General features: G+C 53.7%; 1 protein-coding gene across 1 annotated transcript in view; it reads left to right on the top strand.

The window, feature by feature from the left end:
* TRPV4 (transient receptor potential cation channel subfamily V member 4) overlaps positions 1-23,955 on the top strand; it is a 34,960-nt gene extending 11,005 nt beyond the window's left edge. The window contains 16 exon segments of the mRNA XM_032471396.1: positions 3,406-3,580; positions 3,582-3,823; positions 6,625-6,797; positions 11,374-11,526; positions 12,252-12,392; positions 13,066-13,364; positions 14,880-15,059; positions 16,353-16,511; positions 16,768-16,860; positions 16,993-17,066; positions 17,794-17,959; positions 18,169-18,235; positions 19,475-19,791; positions 21,139-21,266; positions 22,730-22,851; positions 23,309-23,955. Coding sequence (XP_032327287.1) covers positions 3,437-3,580; positions 3,582-3,823; positions 6,625-6,797; positions 11,374-11,526; positions 12,252-12,392; positions 13,066-13,364; positions 14,880-15,059; positions 16,353-16,511; positions 16,768-16,860; positions 16,993-17,066; positions 17,794-17,959; positions 18,169-18,235; positions 19,475-19,791; positions 21,139-21,266; positions 22,730-22,851; positions 23,309-23,466 — 2,616 coding nt within the window. The 5' untranslated portion in view covers positions 3,406-3,436 and the 3' untranslated portion in view covers positions 23,467-23,955.
* Positions 23,956-24,323: the final 368 nt, after the last annotated feature.

The raw sequence follows: 24,323 nt of genomic DNA, 5'->3' as shown, positions 1-24,323 counted from the left end.
AGCCACAGAGAACAGGGTAGTGTTTGGGGAGGGGATTGCCACAGACTGGCTGTGTGTTTGTGTGTGTGTGTATGTGTGTATACACACGTGTACGTGCATGGGTGGGGTGGTGTGGAAGGAGTCCAGGGTTAGGAATCTAGAGGCCTTCTTCAAGGCCATTCACTCTCCATGTGGCCTCCCAGGGCCTCAGTTTCCTCAGCTGTGAAATGGGACCAGTAGCCCAGCTCTGCTCCCCAGACTCTGGGAGATGGGCTGGGGGAGAGGCTGAGAAGGCTTGGTGAATGTTGATGTGGTCCGTGAGTGCCAGGCTGCAGTGCTACATGTATGTTCCCCGGAGGTGGGGAGACAGTGAGGAGGACAGGTAAACTGGGACTGTATCCTGATGGCGATGATGATTAAAGCATTTATCAAATGTTTATTAGGTACCTGAGAGATAATCTGAGCTGTCTGTTACAGCAGCCTGTGGGATAGCAGCTGTGTTGAGACCCTCAACTTATAGATAGGGAAACTGAGGTTCAAAGAGGTTAACATGGGCTGGTAGTAATAATCCTTACCTCCCGGGGCTGTTGTTAAACAAGATACTGTAAGAGTTTGGGGTGGTGCCTGGCCTGCAGGCCACACTGTCAACTGAGGGGTTAGCGTAGCCCAGGCTCCACAGCCAACTGCCCGGATTTGAATCGTGATTCTGTTGCTAAGCTGCTGTGTGGCTTCAGGCAAGTCACTTACCCTCTCTGAGCCTCAGTTTCCATGTCTGTTGAAAATGAGATTTATAGTAGTACCTACCCCTGGGGCAGGGTTTTTTAACTTCAGCGCTATTGACTGGGTTCGAGATGGATCATTCCTTGTGGTGGGGACTCTCTCATGCCATGCAGGGTGTTTGGTGGCTTCCCTGGCCTTGACTCACTGGATGCCAGTCGCCCTGTCTCCTCTGCACAGTGTGACACCAAACATATCTCCAGACATTGTCCAATGTCCCTGGGGAGCAGAATGGCCCCTGGGTGAGAGCCACCAGTCTCGGGTTGCCATGAGGGTTGGATGTGAGTGCACGTGTGAAGCACTGGGGCTGGTCAGAGCAACACAGTCACAGTGATGATGGGGTTTCTGTCACTCTCACTTCGTCATAATTAAAATGCTAATTTTGATCTGCATGTGCCTTGTTCAAGGCTTTGCACAGCGAGTGGGCAGCTGAGGGGGGATTTCAACCTGGGGCTGGCTGACCCCAGACCCCCTGCTCTGGAGCCTCAGAAACCCTGAATGCTGTCATGTTTGAATTTCTTAGAGGAGGGGCTGCAGGCATGGTGGGGGGTTGGAGGGGCCTCCCCGCTGCCTCCTCCGGCCCCTGCAGGACCTCGGAAAGGAGTTCAGTAATTAGGAGGGTGTTAACAGCCCAACTCCTCCTCTTCCCCTGACCTTGGGGTCCCCAATGAGGTGAACAGGACTGTGCCCAGGGAAGTCTAATCTTCGCCCTCAATGCCTGCAGCCCAGTAGATACCCCTCCCTGCCTCAACATACCCCCATTCCTGCAGAACAAAGCCCAGACTCACGCGGCAGCCGCTAGGGGTCTCCGTCTCCCACCTGGCTGGTGGATGGGAACTGATGTCTCCTGAGGTCCTACTAGGTGCCAGCACCCAGTGGGCGCTTCAAATTCCTCAGTACACTGGCATCTCCCAAGAACTTTGCCCATGGTTACCCTGGTTTTACAGGTGGGGGAACTGAGGCCCAGGTAGAGGAAATGATTTGCCCAAGATCACACAGATGATAATGAACCAGGGCCAAGATGGGAACCAGGTACATCTGACTTCAGCACCTGTGCTCCTAACCCTTCCTTCCTCCTTTGGCTATAATCATTGACAGCCCCCAATTTAATCCCGGGGACAACACTGGACATGCCTGATCTCATCTAGTTCTTCCTGCAAATGTATGGAAAAGCTATGACAGTTGTACCCATTTTACAGATGAGCAAATGGAGGCTCAGGTAGCTAAAGTAACTTTCTCAAGGTCATGCTGCACATAAATAGCAGAGCTAGGGGTAGAACCCAGGCCTGTCAGACTCGGAAGTCTGGGCTCTCCCTCCCCACGGACGCCCAGAGTGGGGCCGGTCCCCAGCAGGCGCTCTGACCCTCGGTGTGCCCTGCTGCGCCTGCCAAGAGAGGCCTCTTGTGGTGCCCGGCCTTCCCTCCTGGCAGCCACAAAACAAACAAGGTGGGAACCAATCTTTATTTGCTCTTCTGCTAACGCGCGAGGAGGGAGAAACAGAGAAAAGAGGGCTTTTCAGACGTTTCCCCGCAGCCTGGGTGGGATGGTAGGTGTTCCAGGAAACTCGCCCTTGGTGCCCAGCACTCCCAGCGGTGCGCTGCAGCGGGCAGGGGGCTGACAGCCAGCCAGCGGGGCCCTGCCCCTCCCTTGCTCCTGGCTAAAGGTTGGACCTGGGTTCAAGTCCAGCTCTTCTCCCTGCAAGCTATGTGATTGCCCCTCTTCCAGCTTCGTTTTCCTCACCTGAGAAGTGGGAACAGATAGTACCTTTGTCTTCAGGTCGTCTGTCTGGATGGCGCCCTTCTAGGTGCAGGGGATGCAGGAGTGAACAAGACAGAGGACATTCCTCCCTCCTGGTGATCACAGCCTGGGAGTTAACTAGTCCCACGAACAAGTGGTCAGGGAGGGCTTCCCAGATGAAGGAATGAGAGCTGGGAACACAGGTGGGCAGGAGTTAACCTAGCAGAGAGGGGAGGGAAGGGGTCAGCGCTTGGTGCCATGGGGAGCAGAGTTTGTGCGCTGTGAGGAGTTAAGTCTTGGAACCTTGATTTCCTGTCCTGTGAAATGGGGGTCAGAATGATGGTGCTGGGTGAGGAAATTGGGTGCTACTGGCTCCCACAGTGTGTTCATGTGTATTTTCTGAGCACCTATTATGTCTGAAGCGTGCTTTTAATGGTTGGGTTTTAGTAAGTGATTACTGACACACAGTAATGCGTGCTTTGTTTCAGAATCCCCATTTCACAGACGGGGAAACTGAGACTGAACCATCAACCTGCCCAACATCACACAGTTGCTAAATGCGGAGCTTGGATTTGAACCCTGCTCTGGGGGCTCTGAAGCCAGTTTGGCTGGCCAGGAGTAAGCCCCGGGCTCCAGGTTTGGGGTCCCAGCATAACTCTGAGGCCCTTCCTCCTCCAGCTGATGTCCAGGGTCTCTGGACCTGAGGCAGACTCGTGTTTCCAGGTCCCTGAAAGAGGCTCCTGTTGCAACTCCTGCCCGGGGGCTGGCGGCCAACCACATCTGGGAGTGGCCACCCTGCACCCCTGTCATTACAACGGTGGCTTTGAAGCAGCTGGCAGCAGTGCTGTTTGCCCATGTGGGAGGGGGCTTCCTGGAACTGGCCTGACTCCCCTCCCGTTCATTCTCTTGCAGGCCGAGCAGGGCAGACTGGTCCCAGGGCAGCATGGCGGATCCCAGTGAAGGCCCCCGCGCGGGGCCTGGGGAGGTGGCCGAGCCCCCCGGGGATGAGGGTGGCACCCCCGGCGGGGAGGCCTTCCCCCTCTCTTCGCTGGCCAACCTGTTTGAGGGGGAGGATGGCTCCCCCTCCCCCGTCGCCGGCTGATACTGCTCGCCCTGCCGGCCCAGGCGACGCACGACCCAACCTGCGCATGAAGTTCCAGGGCGCCTTCCGCAAGGGGGTGCCCAACCCCATCGACCTGCTGGAGTCCACCCTGTATGAGTCCTCGGTGGTGCCCGGGCCCAAGAAGGCGCCCATGGACTCGCTCTTTGACTATGGCACCTATCGCCACCACCCTAGTGACAACAAGCGGTGGAGGAGGAAGGTCATAGAGTGAGTACTGCTGGCTGCCTGGCCAATGGTCTCCTCCTCTGTGTTGAATCCACCCACCCACTCACCCACCTGTCCATCCATCCATCCATCCATCTGTCCGTCCATCCATCCATTTGTCCATCCATTTGTCCACCTATTCACTGAGCCGCCCATCCATCCATTTATCTACCTATTCATTCATCTATCCAGCCACCTCTGTCCACCTTTCCATATGCTTGTCTATCCATTCATTCATCTATCTACTCCTCTGTCCATCTATGTGTCCCTCTGTATATCCATCTGTCCATCCATTCATTCATCCATCCATCCATCCATCCATCCATCGTCTACTCATCCAAACATCTATCCGTTCTCCCATCTACCCACTGTTTCTATTCACCCAGCCAGTCAGCTGTCAAACTATTCATAATTCACTCATTTCATGTCCATGTCTTTCTTTCTCCTCTCTTTCTCTTTCCCTCTCTCTCTTTCTGTTTCGTTGCTACCTGTCTTTCCATCTGTCCATCCTCTTGTCCAATCCATCCGTCCATCATCACTCATGCAAATATTAATCAACCCATCTGTCCGTCTGCCATGTCTCTGTCCAGCCATCCATCAGTCTTCTCATTCAAATATTTATCTGCCTGTCTATCTGCCATCTCTCTGTCCAGCCATCCACCCATGCGCACCCCAAAGAGCCCGCCTCAGACCTCTGTGTGTGTCTGGAGGACAGTCCTAAAGTCTGGAGATGTCCTGTTGTCACTTCGGTCCTCCTCTGTCCCCCTTGCTGATCACAGGCTCATTAATGCCCTTGGATGAAGCCCGTTCACCTCCTCAGCCCTTGCTGGGTCAAGAGTTATCTCCTTTACTTATTCACTGAGTCACCAATTCATGCAGTGAATGTTTCTTGAGCACCCACCATGTGCCAGGTAGGGGGATAGGGCTCCAGGGGTGAGCCAGACCAGGTGCTACGACTTCTCAGTCTAGCCACGCCACTGAGTAGCCTTCACTGGCACCTTCAGTTTGGAGGGTGAGACAGGTAATAAGCAAGTGAATAGACAATTCACTTCTGGGGGGGAGGTCCTGAGGTGGGAGAGGGGAGCTGATACAGGAAAGGTAGTCCAGGAGGGCTTCCTGGAGGAGCTGACATTTAAGCCCAAAGCTAAAGAGTGAGAAGGTACAGCCACACAGGGGCAGGGGAGGGTATTCCTGGTGGAGGGAAGTGCATGTTCAAGGGCCTAAGGCTGGAGAGGCTTGATGTATCCAAGGAACAGAGCCTCCCAGTCTGCATGCAGTGCTTAGATGAACTGCATAACCTCCACTCAGAGGTGGAAACAGAATCAGACCTGCAACATGCCCTCCTTCAGGCCCTCATCCCCACCCCTACTCCAGACAGCCAGGCCAACGGCTTTAGAGAGGTTGAGAAGGAGCTGGGAGGTGGCTGAGCAGCTGAGGTCTTCCGAGACCCCGAAGGCTGCCCAGGGAGGTCTGGGGCGAGGTTGTTCTTTTCATCTTATTTTTTGGCTCACAGGTCACAGTTCAGGAGCAGATAAAATGGGGGGTGCACCAGTCTGTGTGCTCCCATCATCAGGAAGCATCTCTTCCCCCTTCCCTGGTACCCCATCACTACAGGCCCTGCCCCCGGGGTGGAAAGTCTGGGGCCCGAGCAGAGGAAGGAGGGAGAGCGGCGGTCCACTGCCCCTGGCGAGCTGCTGGCTCTCTCTGCCCTGCCGCCCCCTCCTCAGTTTCCCCTTCCCCTCCAGCCCCGCCTCCTCTCTGTCCTGGGTCGCTCTCTGCTCCCCTCCTCTCTCCTCTTCTCTCCCCAAGTCTCTGCCGCTTCCTCCTGTCTGTCCTCTCCTTCATTTCACAGATTCCGACTGCGCCCCTGTGCGTGCCCGGCACAGGGCGGGTGAGGACGTGGCCCAGGATTCCTGCCCTCGTAGTACCCTGGGCTAGCGCTGCTCCCAGCTCTTTGCCTCTCCAAACCTAGCACACAGTAGGTGCCCAATGAATGTTTACTGAAGGACTGAATGAATGTGTTTTTTCCCCTTTGTCTCCGTTCCTTTCCCTCCCCCAGCCCTCTCTGACTTGTTCCTTCTCCATCTGCCGCTGTAGCTCAGTGTTTCTCCCACACGTGTACAGGCTGCAGACACACAGTAGGTGCTAAATAATAACAGGAATATTAGCTAACATTTATTGAGTGTTTACTGTGAACTAAGGGGCCTTGAACTAAGCACCTATGTGCATGGCCTCATTTGTCTCAAATGTTTGTTGAATGAATAAATCAGTAAGTGAATGATTGAATAAATGATAGAGTTGCTTTATCTTTTAGTCTGATGTTCCTCCTTTGTGTTCTTACTATCTTTGTCTCTTCTAGTCTCTGGCTTTTTAAGTACTCAATAAATGACAAATGGAAGGATAGACGGGTGGATGGATGGATAGATGAATGGATGGATAGTTGGATGGGTGGATGGATGGATGGATGGATGGATAGTTGGAAGGATGGATGGGTGGGTGTGGTGGGTGGATGGATGGATGGATGGGTGGGTGGGTGGATGGATGGATATGTGGTTGGCTGGCTGGCTGGCTGCCTGGGTAGAACGGGGGCTTGTGTGTTTCTTTTGTCTGTCTGTCTCCACCCAACACACAGTAGGTAGAATTTGTTGGGATAAAACATTCCTTTGTAGACGTCTTCAGCTGTCCCTTCCCTCTCAGGCTGGTCCCTCCCTCGGGACCATCCACGATCCCTGGGCCCCTAAGGCTAGAGGTGGTGGTGGGCAGGGGATGAGCCCTCCTGTCACTCTGCCTCCTCCCTGCTCCAGGAAGCAGCCACAGAGCCCCAAAGCTCCCGCGCCTCAGCCACCCCCAATCCTCAAAGTCTTCAACCGGCCTATCCTGTTTGACATCGTGTCCCGGGGCTCCACCGCCGACCTGGATGGACTGCTCCCCTTCCTGCTGACTCACAAGAAACGCCTGACTGACGAGGAGTTCCGGGGTGAGCCTCCCAGGCAGGAATAGTGGGCAGGCCAGCTGGGGGCTGGGGGAAGACCTGGCATTGGGGGCCCCCTTTCCCCTCAGCATCTTCCCTTTGGTCAGTGTGCTGCGCCGCCAAGAAGAGCACTGGACAGGGAGTCTGGTCCTGTGTGTCCTTTACCATATTACTTAACCTCTCTGGGCCTTTGTTGCCTTTATTCAGTCATTCATTCATTCAGCCTTTATTTATGAAAAGGTTAGTGTCATGGGTAAGCAGAGTCTGCCCACCTCCACCACTTACGGGATGTGTGGCCTCTCTGAGCCTCAGTTTCCTCATCTGTACCCTGGGGAATAATATTAGCTTAGTCCTGGCCTTTGAAGAGAGAGAGACAATTTTACAGTGCCAAGCCCAAGGCAGCTGGGGGGGTCCTGGGAGCCTCTGGCCCTCTGAGCGGAGCTCTGGACAGGGGAGCAGGGCATTCCTGCTTCTGCTCCTGGGCTCTGCCCCACCCCTGCCCAGCTTTTGGGCTCCCCGCTGTAGGTTGAAACCCCAGTCACCACTGCCCCTGGACTTCTCTCTGCCCAGAGAGCTCACCCTCCAGCCTAGTCCCAGCTCAGAGCACCTACCTCTGGGCACTAGCTCCCTCCGCTGGCCCAGACCTTCCTTGCAAATCAGGGAAGTTGGCCTGTGACCAGATGAGCCGTAATTCACTGGCCAAGTGACCCCAGAATCAATATAAAAAGTCAAGAATTGTGGCATCTGCTAGAAAGGAGGGCCTGTCTCGGGTGGGCTGGCTGTGGTCTACAGCTAAGGCTGATGAAGCTTCAGGGAGGTCAGGGGGCCACTTCTGGAGACTTTAGGGACTTTAAATAAATTAAATGCCAAAATAGGCTGACCATATCTGCAGTATATTTTTCACATATACCCTTATCCACCAGTTTCTTTTTTTTAAATTTATTTTTAATGAAGTATAGTTGATTTACAATATTGTGTTAGTTTCAGGTGTACAGCAAAGTGATTCAGTTATACATACACACACACATATATATATATTCTTTTTCAGATTCTTTTCCATTATGGGTTATTGAATATTGACTATGGTTCCCTGTGCCAAACAGTAGATCCTTGTTTATCTGTTTTATATATAGTAGTGTGGATCTGTTAATCCCAAACTCCTGATTTATCCCTCCCCCCTTCCCCTTTGGTAACCATAGTTTGTTTTCTATGTCTATGAGTCTATTTCTAATTTGTAGGTAAGTTCATTTGTATTTTTTTTTCGATTCCACATATAAGTGATACATGATACTTGTCTTTCTCTGTCTAACTTACTTCACTTAGTATGATCATCTCTAGTTCCATTCTTGTTGCCACAAATGCCATTATTTCATTCTTTTTAATGGCTGGGTAGTGTTCCATTGTGTATATATATGTGTGTATATATATACATACACACAAACACCGTATCTTCTTTAACCAGTCATCTGTCAGTGGACACTTAGGTTGCTTCTAGGTCTTTATCAACCAGTGTCTTTGAACACCAGAATGATAAAATATGGTATCACTGTGTCTAATCAGAAGGGAATTACCTGGTTTATAAAAATATTCACTCATGGTGCCTCGCCAGATGGTGTGGCCTTGTTTGGGGCACAGGCTTAGGGTTGTGGGGAGATGGAGCCCCTCTCTGCCCTCAGAGGGTCTCTGTGACAGTGTGAATAATCTCATTTGGAGATAAGTCACATTTAAGCCCTGGCTAAATGGCCCAGCCTGGTCCCCTAAGTTCATCAGGCAGAAGTGGGGAGCCTTGGGGTGGAGTGAACCCCTGTGAAGTGGGGACCGTGGTGCCTGTGCCTTCTGTGGGCAGAGTAGCACCAGGCTGGGCTTGCCAAGGCTTCTGGCTTCTCCTGAGTTCAGGACTGAATTGGGGGTGCCTCTGAGCCTAGGCCAGGAGCCCCCAGGAGAGTGTGTCTGCATGAGCATAGGTGGGGGACTCTAAGATAATCTGGGAGGGGGATCCCTGAAATTGTATGGAAGAATGCGTGTGTAGAGGATTTACTGTGAGACCCATTAATTAAGCTTCAGGGCCCCTTGCTTGCTCTGGCCCCTTCTACGGCCCTCGTATTTTGAATTCATAATTGTATGTTTGTTTTCATAAATGGGATACCCAAATTGTATGTCTCAGACCTGAATCTGCTCCTGTATGTTTTTCTAGCCAGAGACTCATGCGCTCATTGATTCTCAAGGGAGCCAGTAACACCCTCCCCCCAACCCCGCCCCCAAACTTTGACAAGCTCCAATTTGGCAATTAGGACCCCTGGCTCCAGCCTCCCCCGTGAGAGCCACTTTGCCACCTGGTGGTTGAGTACTGTAGCTGCAACCTCTTCCCCATTCTGTGTAGTTGCTGTTCTTGGAATCTTTTCCCAGGACCCAGGCTGGCAGCCCCCTTACCCTGCTACAGCCTGGGTCTAAGGGTGTGGAAGTCCAAATCCAGAGTCTAGTTCCAAATCCCACACAAACCACTGGGTTCCTGTGGCTTGGAATTACCTGCAGTGCCCAGCGCATCCCTTCATTGAATGTTTAACTCAGCAAGTGGTTATTGGGCACCTACCAAGCATCAGGCGTTGTGCTGGTGTGGGGCAAAAATGGTGATCGAAGCAGACATGACCCTGCCCTCAAGTTGCTCACAGTCTCTGGGGTGAGACCAACATGGGTCAAGCAATCACAGAAATAAATGCACAGTTACAACTGTAATGCATGTCTGCAAAGAGACTGTATTGGAGGATTTGACCTAATTAGGGAAATCTAGGAGGACTTCCCAGAGGAGGTGACACCTGAGCTGAGTCTGAATGAATTGCTGTTAACCAGGTAAAAAGAGGAGGAAGAGGGACTAGAGAGGAGGTGAAGAAACAGCATGTGCAAAGGCCCTGTGGCTGACCACGATCAGAGTTGGACTCTGAGGTGACTACTCCAGTTCCTATGTGGAAAGTGGATTGAAGGAAATCCAGAGAGGCTGGTGGAAACCAGGCAGGTGTCCTGGGCACGTGAGAGAGATGGTGGCTGGGCCAGGTTGGTGGCAGTGGAAAGTGGTGGAGGGGTTGGAGAAACTGGTAGGACTTGCTGGGGGCTGGGTGTGAGGGAGAAGGGAGGACAAAGACATGAGCGATTCAAAGGTTTTGGCTGGCTGGGGACACCATCCTCTGAGAAGGAGACATACACAGATCAGGAGGGCTTTGGGGAGGGAAAGAAGATGAGGTCAGCATGGAGAGTTGCTAGTTGCCTGATAATTAGAAAACAGACTGATCCATCTTGAGACCTGGCTCAGCTGAGTGTGGATGTGCCTGGACAGAATCCCCAGGGACCTCGGCCAGCATTCGGGGTCCCCCTCCCCTTTATGCAGATGGGGAACTGGAGTCCCTTACTCAATACATAGTTACCTGGTGTCGACTTTAGTGGACGCCGGGGATATAGCAGGAAGTAGCCAGAACGAGGCTTGCCCAAGCAGCCTCTCTCCTAGGAGTGATGGGACTGGAATTCAGGTCTCCGCAAGCCTTCTGCGTTCTCCCTACTGATTCCCGGCATCTAGGGAAGGGGTCTAGAGCACCTGTCGTGGAGTAATAACTGCAACAGTATTATTTATCGAGGGCTCCTATCTGCCTGGCGCTGGGCTCATCAACAAACATCTATTAGCTCATCGATTTCCCTTTGGAACCTCAGTTGAGCTGGACAGGACATTGAAGCAGAGAAGGGGTTGCACAGAAGCCAGGAGCAAAGCCCGATTCGAACCCCAAGGGTCCTGGCTCCAGGGCGGGCACCTCAGCTCACACCTGCCTCTCCCATGTCCCATTCCTGCCTCAGGCCATTTAACCCTGAGCCTGATTCACTGGAGAGTTCTCTTTTCATTGACTTGCTCCTTTTAAGATGTAGATCAAGTCATGTCACCATAAAAATTAATACAAGGGAAAGAAAATTGCAAAGGGACGTTAGCAGGCGTTAGTGGGCAGTGTTAAGGACCCATTAGTACCAAACAGAGACAGACTTCGCAGGAGAGACTTGACAAGGGGATGAAACCTTGCACACTTGGGCCTTCAGTGTTACTGCTACATCCGTGAAATCCCCAAAGTCCTCTCCAGCTGCTCCTAAGGTAATCTGATGTCGTCCACTATGGCTCCCAGCTGTTTGGGGTAAGCTGCACTCCCTCTGCTCCCCGCTAGGGGCACTAGTATGTAAACACTTCATGGAAAAAGGATTTATGTTTGAACAGGTGGGCAAAGGCTTCCTCCTGGGTCTACTTTTAGAGGTTCACTGTTCTTATGAGCATGTGAAAGGCTCTGAGAAGTCCTGCAGTGAGGAAATACAGTTGGCTTTGTTTACTCCAGCATTCCCCCTTTTTATTTTTTATTTTATTTTATTTTTTAAAAGAACTTCTGTGCTTCTGCATTTATTTGACCTTCTTAGTTCCATGCAGGGCAGAAAGGGGACAGGCTCGGAGGAGAGGCATGACACGGCTGGACCTTTGGCTCCCTGCCCAGTACCCTGTCCCCCTGCTGCCCAGCAGTTTGAGCTTCAGGCCGAGCACCCCTCCTGTACGTTCCCCCTGCAGAGCCATCCACCGGGAAGACCTGCCTGCCCAAGGCCCTGCTGAATCTGAGCAATGGCCGCAACGACACGATCCCTATGCTCCTGGACATCGCGGAGCGCACGGGCAACATGCGGGAGTTCATCAACTCGCCCTTCCGGGACATCTACTACCGAGGTGAGGTGCAGGGCCGGGCGGGATCAGGGGCACCATCCTCACTTGTCCGACCCCCCACCCCCACCTCCGCCTCCACGAGCTTCTGTCTGGGCCCCAAGCACCAGCAGGTCTCCAGGAATCCATTATTGAATGAATGAATGAATGAATGAACAGACAAAGGGACGATAACTACCCCTTCCAGCTTTGATAATTCTGAGTTTCAGAATCAAAGGTTCCAAGGTTTTTAGATGCAACGAGCCAAACAGGCTGTGAACCTGGAAGTCTGGACGTAAAATGCTCTGGTCCTGGATTCTCTGAGGCTCCATGATAATAGTTCTATGAGCCAAGAGCCCCCAGAGGCAAACGTGTCACCCGTCCCAGCTCCCTGGGTCTGAAGGTCTGAATTCTGCGATCTATGAATCTGACTTGACCTTCCAGATTCAAAGGCTGTGAATTTTATGTCCCGGGTCCCAAATTCTGTGAGATCATGACGCTCTTTCCTCTAAGACTGAGGCCTCCTTGTGAGTCTGAAAGTTCCCACTTTGGGGATCCTGCAAGTCCTTTGACCCTAAAATTCTGCTTGCACGATGCAGCAGATCTGGGACCTCAGGCATCAGAGAGTCCACATTGGGAATGTCTTAAGGTCCATCCGCTGCCCCTGGGTGGACTTCCATTTTCTGCACCCCTCCCACCAAGCCTGGTCAGGTCTCTGCCCACCTAGTGACTGTCCCCCTCTCCCTTGCCAGGTCAGACCGCCCTGCACATTGCCATCGAGCGCCGCTGCAAACACTACGTTGAGCTCCTGGTGGCTCAAGGTGCCGACGTCCACGCGCAGGCTCGGGGGCGCTTTTTCCAGCCCAAGGATGAAGGAGGCTACTTCTACTTTGGTAAGAAGGGGCCTGGTGGGGCTGGGAATGCAGGGGAGAAGCTGGGGCCTGGCAGGGGGGTACATGATGGTGGTGGCAGCCCTGACCTCTCCCCCAAACACCCAGAGCTGCTCTGGTCACAGCCCGGATGGTGCCCATTCCCAGGCCACCTGCGGGAACTCGGTCACTGAGGTCTTGTCTTTGAGGGGTAGAGCATCACCTCGCTTCTCTGAGCCTCCCCTTCCCCGTTGGTACAGCGGGGATGGTGGTGGGATCCTAGGGTTGCACTGGGATGTCCCTGTGCCTTATCACACGCGTCCTTTAGTCCAATCTAAGCTGGGACCGATGGTCAGATTGCAGGGCCGACTCCCTGTCGCTGCTACATCCCAGTTGGACCCATGAAAGGTTTTTAATTTCATCCCTGCTTAAAGGCACATATTATTTGGAACTCAGAGACAAAGTCCCTCAAAGAGTCCCTCACAGCCTCCATGTCGCATGGCCACCCCCCCAATAGCCACCCCTGTCTCCCCAGACACATGCAGTTAACCCCTAGACACGTGCGGTAGACTGGGGCTCATCCACGTTGACTGTGGACACTGTGTCCATCGTCCTGGCATCTGCCCCTGAGTGTCCGAAGGCAGAGCCTCACCCGGGACCCCATCACTGACCTCCCTGCATCCACCCCCACCCACAGGTGAATTGCCCCTGTCGCTGGCTGCCTGCACCAACCAGCCCCACATCGTCAACTACCTGACGGAGAACCCCCACAAGAAGGCAGACATGCGGCGGCAGGACTCCCGTGGCAACACGGTGCTGCACGCGCTGGTGGCCATCGCCGACAACACCCGCGAGAACACCAAGTTCGTCACCAAGATGTATGACCTGCTGCTGCTCAAGTGTGCCCGCCTCTTCCCCGACAGCAACCTGGAGGCTGTGCTCAACAACGACGGCCTCTCGCCCCTCATGATGGCCGCCAAGACGGGCAAGATTGGGGTGAGTGCAGGGCCCGGGGCATGGCCAGCCCAGCCGTTCTTGCTCCTCTACACACATACACATTCATGCACGCACACACACACTCACACACACATGTGGGGCTGCTGCTGGCGTTCATTATTACTAATACACACAGCACCTCCCATCCTGCCAACCCCATTGTGCAGATGCCCCAGCTCAAGAACCTGCTATGGCTCCCTATTGTCCAGCCAAGCTATTCAATTTCATCCCAGAGCCTCTCTCTTCATCCCACCTACCTGGATGCTCACCGCCCAACTCCCACCAGCCGGGACAAGCCACTGAGAGAGAACTGAGTCGCAAGGGTCCAGCCCTGCTGGGTTCCCTACACTCCACAGCCGGATTTAGGCTCAGCCCCTAAGCTGCTGGGTGGCCGTGTGCCTGTTCCTTCCCTCTCTGGCCTCCCAGCACAAGGCCTAGAGCAGGACCTCTCAGCCTGGGCACCACTGCCGTTTGGGGCTGGATGGGTCTGGGGTGTGGAGCTGTTCTGTGCCAGTTGTAGGCTGTTTAGCTGCATCCCTGGCCTCGACCCACTAGATGCCAGTGTGGCCCTCATGTACTCCACCAGTTGTGACAACCCAGATGTCTCCAGGCATTGCCAGGTTGTCCCCTGGGGGGCACCATCACCCTGACTGAGAACCAATCCTGAGGTTCTCTTGCAGTCGGAAGCACCTGGGTCCAAGGCCGGGCTCTGCCACTGCCCTGCACTTCGGCTCAGGCCTCTTGCCTCTCCTCCCCATGCCTCCGCTTCCTTGTCTCTAAAATGGGAGCAATAATCATGCCCTGTGGTGTGGTGTTCTGACAACTCAGTGAGGTGATCCACTTAAAGCTGTTAATAAAAAGCCCAGGATGGGCACTAAATGCTAGGGTTACTACTGCTCTGTTAAAAATATAGCAAAAAAAAAAAAAAAACAAAAGACTAAAATTGCAATTATACCAGGGTCCTGAGTGGGTGGAAAAGGCCTGGGTTTAAATTCTGGCTTTGCCCTACTGAACTCTGTGGACTTGGGCAACTCCCACACCCTCTCTATTCCTCAGTCTCCCTGTGTGTCAGCCAAGGAGAGTAGGGGCAGCGATAGGAAGGACCAAATAGGATAATTATTGCTAGATTTAACTTGCTAATAAGCTTGATTCATTGCTGTTTTAATTACATAAAGAGGATACTCACCACAACTGAGATTTGTAAGGCTCACCTGGGTTCAATCTGCCTTCAGCTGACTGTGTGGCCTCAGGGAAACTCCTTCTTTTTTCTGAGCCTCTGTTTGCTCTCCTGTCAACCAAGACAGAAGAGTAAGAATTAAACAAGATGATGTGAGTAAAGGGTCTGTCATACAGCAGGTGCTCAGTAAATGTGTTCCCTCCCCTCCATCCTGCTCTTGGGGTAGGTGCTATTTGATGGGCTGGCCTGGCCTCCTGGGGTCCCTCCGAGGTGAGCAACTGAGCAGCAGTCCCTCCCGCCCTGCCCAGGACCCCCTGACCCTCCCTTCTCCTACGCAGATCTTTCAGCACATCATCCGTCGGGAGGTGACAGACGAGGACACCAGGCATCTGTCCCGCAAATTCAAAGACTGGGCATACGGGCCGGTGTATTCCTCGCTCTATGACCTCTCCTCCCTGGACACGTGTGGGGAAGAGGCCTCTGTGCTGGAGATTCTGGTGTACAACAGCAAGATCGAGGTGGGCATCTGGGCATCAGGGCAGGAGACGGGGCCCAGGGAAGGAGGGGCCTGAAGCGGTGGGTCTGTGAACTGAGTGCAAAAGAAAGTCACAGCTAAGTGCCCAGAACAGCGTCTGGTACTGGGGGGAAATGGGAGGGTTGTAAGGGTCGGACTTCAGGGGCAGGCAGGACTGGCTTTGTAACTTACATGCTGTGTGACTCAGGACAATGTACCCAGCCTCTCTGAGTCCCAGCTTCCTCTTTTGTACCATGAGGATAAGGATAGAGTATTTCTAATTGGGTTGTTGCGAGGACCAAATAAATTCATTCTGGAGCAGTCTGGCACAGGGTAAATGTTATGTGTCAGCTGTTATCAGTAGTCCTTACATGAAGTTTTGAAAGCTCCTTTTTTCACTTAGCAGTACTTTGTGAACATCGTTCTGCACCATTAAATATTCTTCTGCAGTGTCATTGCTGCGTGGAAATGTATCACATTCTAATTAACCATTCCTCTCTTCTTGGTCATTTGGATTTGTTTCTGCAGTTAACTATCAGGAATAACACTGCAATGGCATCTTTGTGGCTAAATCGTTGCACAGTTCTTTGATTATAAAGAAACTCAAGTCATTAAAGGGACAGGACACTGTACAAATGGGTCAGCAAATGCTGGGGCCTGGGTGCAGAAGATCTCCCTTCCAGCCCCGGCTCTGTGAGCTTGGACAGATGCCTTCCCTTGTTGGAGGTTACTTCCCTCATCTTTGAAATGAGTGACCAACTTGATTTACAATGGGGGTGGTGGGAGGCTTAGCATCTCTGCTGCAAACTCTGATTGATTGGTAGTGTCTACCCAGGGAACTAGATAGAGAACTTTTGTGCAGGAATCAATTTTGATGTCTGCCCTGGGTTCAGAATTGGAAAATTGTGGTGACTCAAGTTTTTATCATCTTTGGGCTAAATTTCCCGATCCCACTTTCTAAATCAGAATTTCTGAGTTTGGAGCCTAGGGATTTATATTTTTAACAAGTCACATAGGTGACTTTGCTGCCAGTAGCTTGGTGCCATCCACAGAGTGGAGTCTGGGGACCACAAGAATAGATGTTCTTTAAGGTGCCTTCTAGCTCTGGGTTCTGTGAGTCTAGAAGAGGCTGAAAAGGTAAGCTGGGGCAGAACTGGGCAGAGTCTCAAATGCTGAGCCCAGAAGTTTGAGTGTCACTAAGAATGGGTTAGGAGGGGAAAGATCTCTTAGGGCAGTGGGTGGGGGGAGGCATACTGGAGTCAGCTGATCTGGCCCCTGACCACCCTGCCTCCCACAGAACCGCCACGAGATGCTGGCTGTGGAACCCATCAACGAACTGCTGCGGGACAAGTGGCGAAAATTTGGGGCTGTTTCCTTCTATATCAATGTGGTCTCCTATCTCTGTGCCATGATCATCTTTACCCTCACTGCTTACTACCAGCCACTAGAGGGCACTGTGAGTAACCCCCACCACCACCACCAAGCTAGGCAGGAGCTGGGGCACAGCTGGGTCCTCCTGGATCCCCAGTGGGAGGGACTGGAGAAGGCTTAAAACAGGATGGGGAGGTGCTCCCACACACACCCAGGGGGAAGAGAATGAGGGAGGAGGTGCCACAGGACCCAGGTGTTTGGGGCATTGGAGAACATCTGGGTCTGGGGCCAGGTGTTGGAGGGGCTGGGTGAGGATGTGTGTGCCCACCCTCGCCCCCCAGCCGCCGTACCCTTACCGCACCACGGTGGACTACCTGAGGCTGGCCGGCGAGATCATCACACTCTGCACCGGGGTCCTGTTCTTTTTCACCAACGTGAGTGCTTGGCCCCCCAGTCTCCCCCGACCCTGCCCACCACCCCTCCTTCTCTTCCTCCACCTCTTTTAGCTGCCCTCTCCTCCCCTCTGCTGGCTCCACCTCTCTCACGTGCCCCCTCCCCTCCACCAGATCAAAGACTTGTTCATGAAGAAATGCCCTGGAGTGAATTCTCTCTTCATTGATGGCTCCTTCCAGCTACTCTAGTGAGTAGAGGTCCCCAGACTGGCAGCTTCTGGGTGAGGAAGGTGGGGCTGGGCAGGGGCATCATCCAGGTTTGGTGGGGGGTGGGTTGGGGGGGTGACTCTATTAGGAGTGAATTCACCCAGACTGAACAGCTGCAGCCCCAAATCAGGACAAGGCCAATGTCAAGCAAAAAGTATTCTGATTAAAGCAAGATTCTGGTTGCTAGAGAGTTACCACCACAGACACCATGGATAGAAATAACTTAGCATCTTACATGTTTGATTGATTGCTAATGTCTGCCCAGAGTGCCCATGTTAAGAATCTTGAGGTTCTGTCAGTGTTTCAGTGGGAAAGAGTGCTGGGATGGACTGATGATGTCTGCCTAGGGCACAGGATGAGTTGCTTCACGTATGTTACATCATCTCGTTTTTCCTTAGCATTAGAGAACAATGAAATTCACTTAGCTACAAAATCTCCACTGAACACCACTGAGTCTTTTTCTACCAATCCCAAAGACTGTCACTGTGGGATCTGGTAGAGCCTCAGGGCCATCACACACACATCAGTTGCCAATTAATGGAGCGTTTGGGTTAGAATGCTGGGGAACCCAGTGAATCCACATGGTTTCTCTTCTGGTGTCATCAGGATGTCCTGGGACCTAGAGGGCTTGAGGGCATATCTCCCCCTCCAGGGCCTCACTGTCCCCTCTCCCCTCTGGCCCCTCTTGCGGTCTCTGCTGCCCTGTAGCTTCATCTACTCTGTGCTGGTGATTGTCTCAGCGGCCCTCTACCTGGCGGGGATTGAAGCCTACCTGGCCGTCATGGTCTTCGCCTTGGTCCTGGGCTGGATGAACGCCCTTTACTTCACCCGTGGGCTGAAGCTGACGGGGACCTATAGCATCATGATCCAGAAGGTATGGGGTGGGGGGTGGGGGGTTCCCTCTGGCCTCGTGTGTCCTTGGAGGGAGCCACAGGCACCATGTGTGTACAGACAGTGCTGTGGCCTTGAGGATGTGGACATCGGGGGATGTGGGATGTGGGATGTGGGATGAGGAGCTGGGAAAGCGAGAAACCATGTGTCTCATCCTTGCCTCCGTATTCCCCCCCAACCCGGGGCCTTTAGATCCTCTTCAAAGATCTTTTCCGCTTCCTGCTGGTCTACTTGCTCTTCATGATCGGCTATGCTTCAGGTGAGCGCTGGGTGCCCGGGTGGGCCTGGCGGGGGCGGCACAGGACTGGGACGGCCACCATGATGTGTGGAGGACAATAACCAGCGTTTGTAGAGTCCTCCCTGTGGGCCCAGTACTGGGCTAAATCCTTTCCCACCCCTGCCTCGTGTAATCCTCCCTACAAGTCTGTAAAGTAAGTGCCTTTATTGCCACCTTTTACAGATAAGGAAGCTGAGGCTTCAAAAGGTTAAGTAACTTGTGCAAGTGCAAAAGCTAGAAAATGGTAGAACTGGTGTGTTCGCTATTGTTGCAAAAGAAGCCACCGCAAGTGTAGTGGCTTAAACAACCCCATTTATTATTACTCACAAATCTGGAGGTCAGCTGGGTGATGTGCTGACCTGGGCCAGATTTGGCTAATCTCAATGGGTTCCTGTGTCTCTGCTCCACTGGTGGGTCAGCTGTCACAAGGGTGGCCTCACTTGGGGGTGACTTTGCTGTCTTCGCTGGGGTCGCTCATCTCTAGCCGGCTGGCTTGGACTTGGTCACGTGGTGGCCTGAGTGTTCCCAGAATATGAGCGGAAGTGTTCAAGGTCACTGCCTTGCACAGCATCACTCCTGCCTCACTCTGTTGGCCAAAGCAAGTCTCAAAGCCAGTCCTGACTCAAAAGAGGGAGGAAATAGACTCTGCCCTCTTGGTGGAAGGAGATATAAAGCCAGCGTTGACGGGATATAGGGGAGGGTGCATTTTAACCATTAATCTACCAGCCCACGTGTTTTTTAAGCTCAGTATGTTCCCTCCGGTAGACTTTCTCCTTGATGTCATGATGCCATGGGACCCAAGTGGCACAGGCCATGGGGGAAGGACCCGGGATGGGGAAACTGACAAGCTGTTGAGTTAGTTCCCCAAGGGTTGGGTGATCTGCCATGCGATGCCTAGTATCCAAAAGGGGGCGGCCAACTTGGCCTTCACCAGGTCGCGTTCACATCTGGGGAGGTTGGTCTGAGACCAGCACTGACAGGGCTTCCCCTGCTAGGGGACACCAGATCCCCATTTTGGGGCTGACATATCCCAAACATGGCACATGTGCTGCCATTCTCAAGATTCAACTGTTGGCTTGGCTTCCACACTGCGTAACTTTGGGCCAGCACTCTCCCCTCGCCAGGCCTCAGTGTTCCCTCCCCATCAAATGGGACTGGTCCTCCCCTCTTCGTAGCCGGCATCCTCACCCTCAGTGAACATCACCGCCATCCCTCCCACAGCTCTGGTCTCCCTGCTGAACCCATGTGCCAACATGAAGGTGTGCAGCGAGGACCACACCAACTGCACGACGCCCACGTACCCCTCCTGCCGCGACAGCGAGACCTTCAGCACTTTCCTCCTGGACCTCTTCAAGCTGACCATCGGCATGGGCGACCTGGAGATGCTCGGCAGCACCAAGTACCCCGTGGTCTTCATCATCCTGCTCGTCACGTACATCATCCTCACCTTCGTGCTGCTCCTTAACATGCTCATCGCCCTCATGGGGGAGACGGTGGGCCAGGTCTCCAAGGAGAGCAAGCACATCTGGAAGCTGCAGGTGAGGCCCCGGGACTCCCGTCCCTGCCCCGCCAGCCACTCGGCTCCTTCTAGAGATGGGGCGACCTGACCCACCGCACCTCCTTGGCCTTCGGCACTGGGGGAGCCACACCGTCTCATTCGGCCTCCACTTCCCTGTCTGTAAAATGGGCATGGAAGGCTGCGGTCTGTTTCCCAGAGCTGCCGAGCGCACTTGCAGGTGGCTTCTTGCCTGACCTCCGGCAGTGGCCTCAGATTCCCTTGTGGTCGAGCTTCCAGGATACAGTCAGCTTCACCCAGCACCACTGAGTGAGCTGTCAGCACAAGATATGCTCAGAGAGCATCACATTTCAGCAAGGGTCCCACACTGGGCAGGTTCTGTGCCCTACGCCGGCTCCAGACACGAAACTGATGGCTGCTGTCGGCACAGGCCACCCCAGAGCAGGGAAACGTCAGCATTCTCATCAGATGGGCTTTTACCAGCCCAGGCTCCACCCCTTCAACCAAGCCGACGTGGACACGGAGGGCTGCAAGGGGCTCGCCGGCAGAGGAGCTGCCGCCTTTACTTCCCACCGGCTTCCGTGCAGTCCTGGAGAGCAGGGCCCTGGGGGTATCACAGCCCGCCTGGCCGCGTGCAGTATTTTGGCGTTCCTAATAAACAAGGTCGCCTCAAGGCCCGTGAGGGCAGCACCCACGTTTACCATGACTTGGTACATTTCCAGGAAGTGGCACAGTGAGAAAAAAACAAACTCCAAGGTCCTCCTCCCAGGTCTGGGTCTCAGGGAAACGTCTGGACCTGCTCTTTACCGTTATCTGTACCGCCTGCTTCCCCGGGCTGCCTTCCCCACCAGCTGTAACTCGTAAGATGCCAACTTATGATGCTTGTGGACTGGATTTAACCAGCAAAGATTTTTTTTTCTGTATCACCATATTTTTTTTTAAAGATTAACACAAAATTTTTAAATTAAGAGCTTTCATAGAAAAACCCCTATTTCTGGCCTTTCTTGAAAAGCTGGAAGCCTGGTGAGGCAGGCCCACACTCCTGCCTGGCCTTGCCCGGGTGGATGAGGGGCGGATGAGACCCTCCCTGGTCTGCCCCGAGTCCCCACCCCTCCCTGGGGAGGCTCAGCACCGAGGGGCAGCTGCTGTGTGTGTGTCCTGGGGCTTGAGCTGCTGGTCCTGCTTCATTCATCTGCTCCTGCCAGGCCCCTGTGGGTATTTGAGTGTTTAACCCTGTTTCCAGGGGCAGCGAGAGCTGGAAAGCCTAGGTCTCTTCCCTCCTAGTCCCGTAGCATCATTTCTGCCATTAGAGCAGTTAGGCGGGGCTGGGGTGGCTCACCCGCAGCCCTCCCTCCCTCCTTCCCCGCAGTGGGCCACCACCATCCTGGACATCGAACGCTCCTTCCCCGTGTTCCTGAGGAAGGCCTTCCGCTCGGGCGAGATGGTGACTGTGGGCAAGAGCTCGGACGGCACTCCGGACCGCAGGTGGTGCTTCAGGTGAGGCTGGGCGGGCTGGGCAGGACCAACCTGGGCGGATGTGGTCCCATATGCTTTCTACCCATTGCAACTTCCCGAGCCATCGAGGCCCAATGGGCCCGACTAGAACTCAGTTCTACTGGATGATCTTGGGCACATTGGTTCAGTTCTCAGCCTTGGCTTGTTCCTCTGTGAAATGGGGACGGTGACAGCAGCACTCCCTCGGCCAGCCATGTGGATTAGACGGGTTGCACGTGAGGCATGCCGGGCCAGCACCTGATGCAGCTGCGACACCGCGCGCCAGCTGGTGTTGCTGCCCCTCTGTCTCTTACTGGCGGAAACAGGTTCAGAGGCAGTGCTTATGCCGGGCATCGCCCTCTATCGACAGAAAAATGGGGTGGGCTTCAGGGCTTTTGCTAAACTGGGAAAACCAAGAAATCAGCGGCTTCCAGGGCTTTGGACGTTACCCAGATGCATCAGGAATGCCAGCTTCTCAGGGGAACCCGCTGGGTGAACCTTTTAAGCTGATTCGTTCTTTGTAACGTGATTGCCAGCCCAGAGCACCAGCATCATGTTTGGAGTCAGGCACAGTCAGTTTCCATTACGATAACCCCCACCTCACAGGGCAGCTAGTCAGCCCGGTTCAATTTGAATCCAAACTTCAAGTCCTGACTCTGTGATTTGTCAGCTCAGTGACCTTGGACGTACAGTTGAACAAGCCTCAGTTTCCTCATCTGTAAAAGGGGAGCAGTGAATGTCTAGCTTCCTTTCCGGCTCCTGACCCAGAGCAATTGCTCAAAAAGTGGAAGTTAAATGAAAATAACAAAAATAAATTTAGAAAGGAAAAATTACATGGAGCCCGTTTGGGCCCACAGAGCTGTAACCTGACTTTATGAGGGGGGTCACAATAATACGACTGAATCAAACAGGGTGCTGCCCATCCACAGATGAATGGATGTATATCTGTATAAAATGTGGTCTTTCCACACAATGGAATATTATTCAGCCATAAAAAAGAATGCAGTACACATGCTTCTATGTGGATGAACCTTGAAAACATTATTCTAAGTGAAAGCAACCAAACACAAAGGCCACATAGTGAATGATTCCACTTATACGAAATGTCCAAAACAGTTAAATAAATTGAGACAGAAAGTAAAGCAGAGCTTATGGGGGGCTGGCGGGAAGTGGCATGGGGTGTCATTACTTCATGGGTACAGAACTTCTGTTTGGGGTGATGCAAATGTTTTGGAAATAGGTACTAGTGATGGTTGCACAACCTTGGGAATGTATTTTGTGCTACTGAACTATACACTGAAAAATTGTTAAAATGGCAAATTTTCTATTATGTGTATTTCACCAGAATGATAAAAAAGGAGGAGGGGGGCTGGGCAGCTTGAGCAGGGAGGCTGCTGGGGGCTGGGGAAGGGGTGCTGTCTCCAGGGGGGCTCCCCTTGACCCTGTCTCCCCTGTGGCCCCACCAGGGTGGACGAGGTGAACTGGTCTCACTGGAACCAGAACTTGGGCATCATTAATGAGGACCCTGGCAAGAACGAGAGCTACCAGTACTACGGCTTCTCGCACACCGTGGGCCGCCTCCGGAGGGGTGAGCCGGAGGGTGCGGGGGGCACTCAGGCGTGCAGGGGGGATCCCTGGCCATCCTCAGCGCTAATTTGCTTTGAGCAGTCCTGTCCCCTTTCTGGGACTCAGTGTTCACATCTGTAGAATGGGTGGGTCCGAATAGGCTGGCCACTGAGCTTCCTCTGCTGCCTGTGAATGCCCGGGGCCCCTCACTTCCACCCAAATGAGCGCATGAGACACCATAGAGAGGACACAGGTGCTCAGGCATTCTGACCCACACTTGAATTCTGATTCTTTCGTTTATTCCCGTGTGTTCCTGAGCAGACTCCGTGACCTCTCTGAGCCCCACTTTCCACCTATTTAAATCAGGGATAATATATCTCCTCCTTTAGAGCACTGTGCCTGGGTACACAGAAGGTGCTCAATATATGCACGGGCACCCTCCACCAACCCTTCCCCTTCCCCCACCGTGCTCACTGCAGATCGCTGGTCCTCAGTGGTGCCACGCGTGGTGGAGCTGAACAAGAACTCGAACCCGGACGAGGTGGTGGTGCCTCTGGACAACATGGGGAAGCCCAGCTGTGACGGCCACCAGCAGAGTTACCCGCCCAAGTGGAGGACTGACGATGCCCCCCTCTAGGCGCTGTGGGCAGGAGCAGGGTCCCCTCCACTGCCCACTTCTAGTCCACTTGCATTTCAGTGGCGCCCCCCGGGGTGTCCCCTGCACCCTCCTTCAGCCCCCAGAGGTGAGGGCTGGGCAGAGATGCCGGGGAGGCCCCAGGACCCTCTGGCTCCCCCACCCCACTCCCCAGGCACCAGGCTCCTGGCCGCCTTTCTCACTCCCATGGAGTCAGCTAAGCGACACCAGGGCCTCTCTGCCTCTCCATTTATTTATTTGCTCTGCTCTAGGAGAGCGGCACGACCCCTGCCCGGAACTGGAGCCTGGCAGAGGCCTCAGGACCCCATCCCAGGGGCACTGCTGGCTGAGCCCCCGGCCCCACCCTGCACCCTGGGCCGCTCAGGCCACCGTGTGCTGAAGTGTGGTGGCTTTGCCAGGGGGCCTGCCTTCTGTGTGTTCTGTAGGAGGCCTGGGATTGTCGGTGCTCAATAAATGTTCGTTGATGGTGGAGATGGTGGGGACGATGGTGGGAGGAGCGTAGCAGGCACAGGCTGTTGGCACGGAGATGGGAGAGCTAAGAAATGTCTGCGGGGGGCGGGGATGAGAACGAGGGGCAGTAATAATGACCAAGGTGGTGTTTAGGGTGATGGTTGGGGGGCTGGACGAGGGGTGGTGGCCTGAGAGATGGGGGTGAGATGGAGTGTGATACAGAAGATAGAGCTGAAGAGAGGAGGTGACAGTAGGCTGGTGGAGTGATAATGGTGCTGGCGGGGAGAGAGTCAGTCTGGTCAGGTTATAGGAATGCTGGGAGGGGATAATGACACTGGTGGGGGGACAGGAATGCTCATCATGGCCTGGTGACACTGGTGGGGGTAACA

This window comes from Camelus ferus, chromosome 32, assembly GCF_009834535.1.
Source record: "Camelus ferus isolate YT-003-E chromosome 32, BCGSAC_Cfer_1.0, whole genome shotgun sequence".
NCBI classification, from domain to species: domain Eukaryota; kingdom Metazoa; phylum Chordata; class Mammalia; order Artiodactyla; family Camelidae; genus Camelus; species Camelus ferus.
The sequence above is the reverse complement of the archived record's forward strand: the minus strand, read 5'-3'. Positions and strand labels throughout refer to the sequence as shown.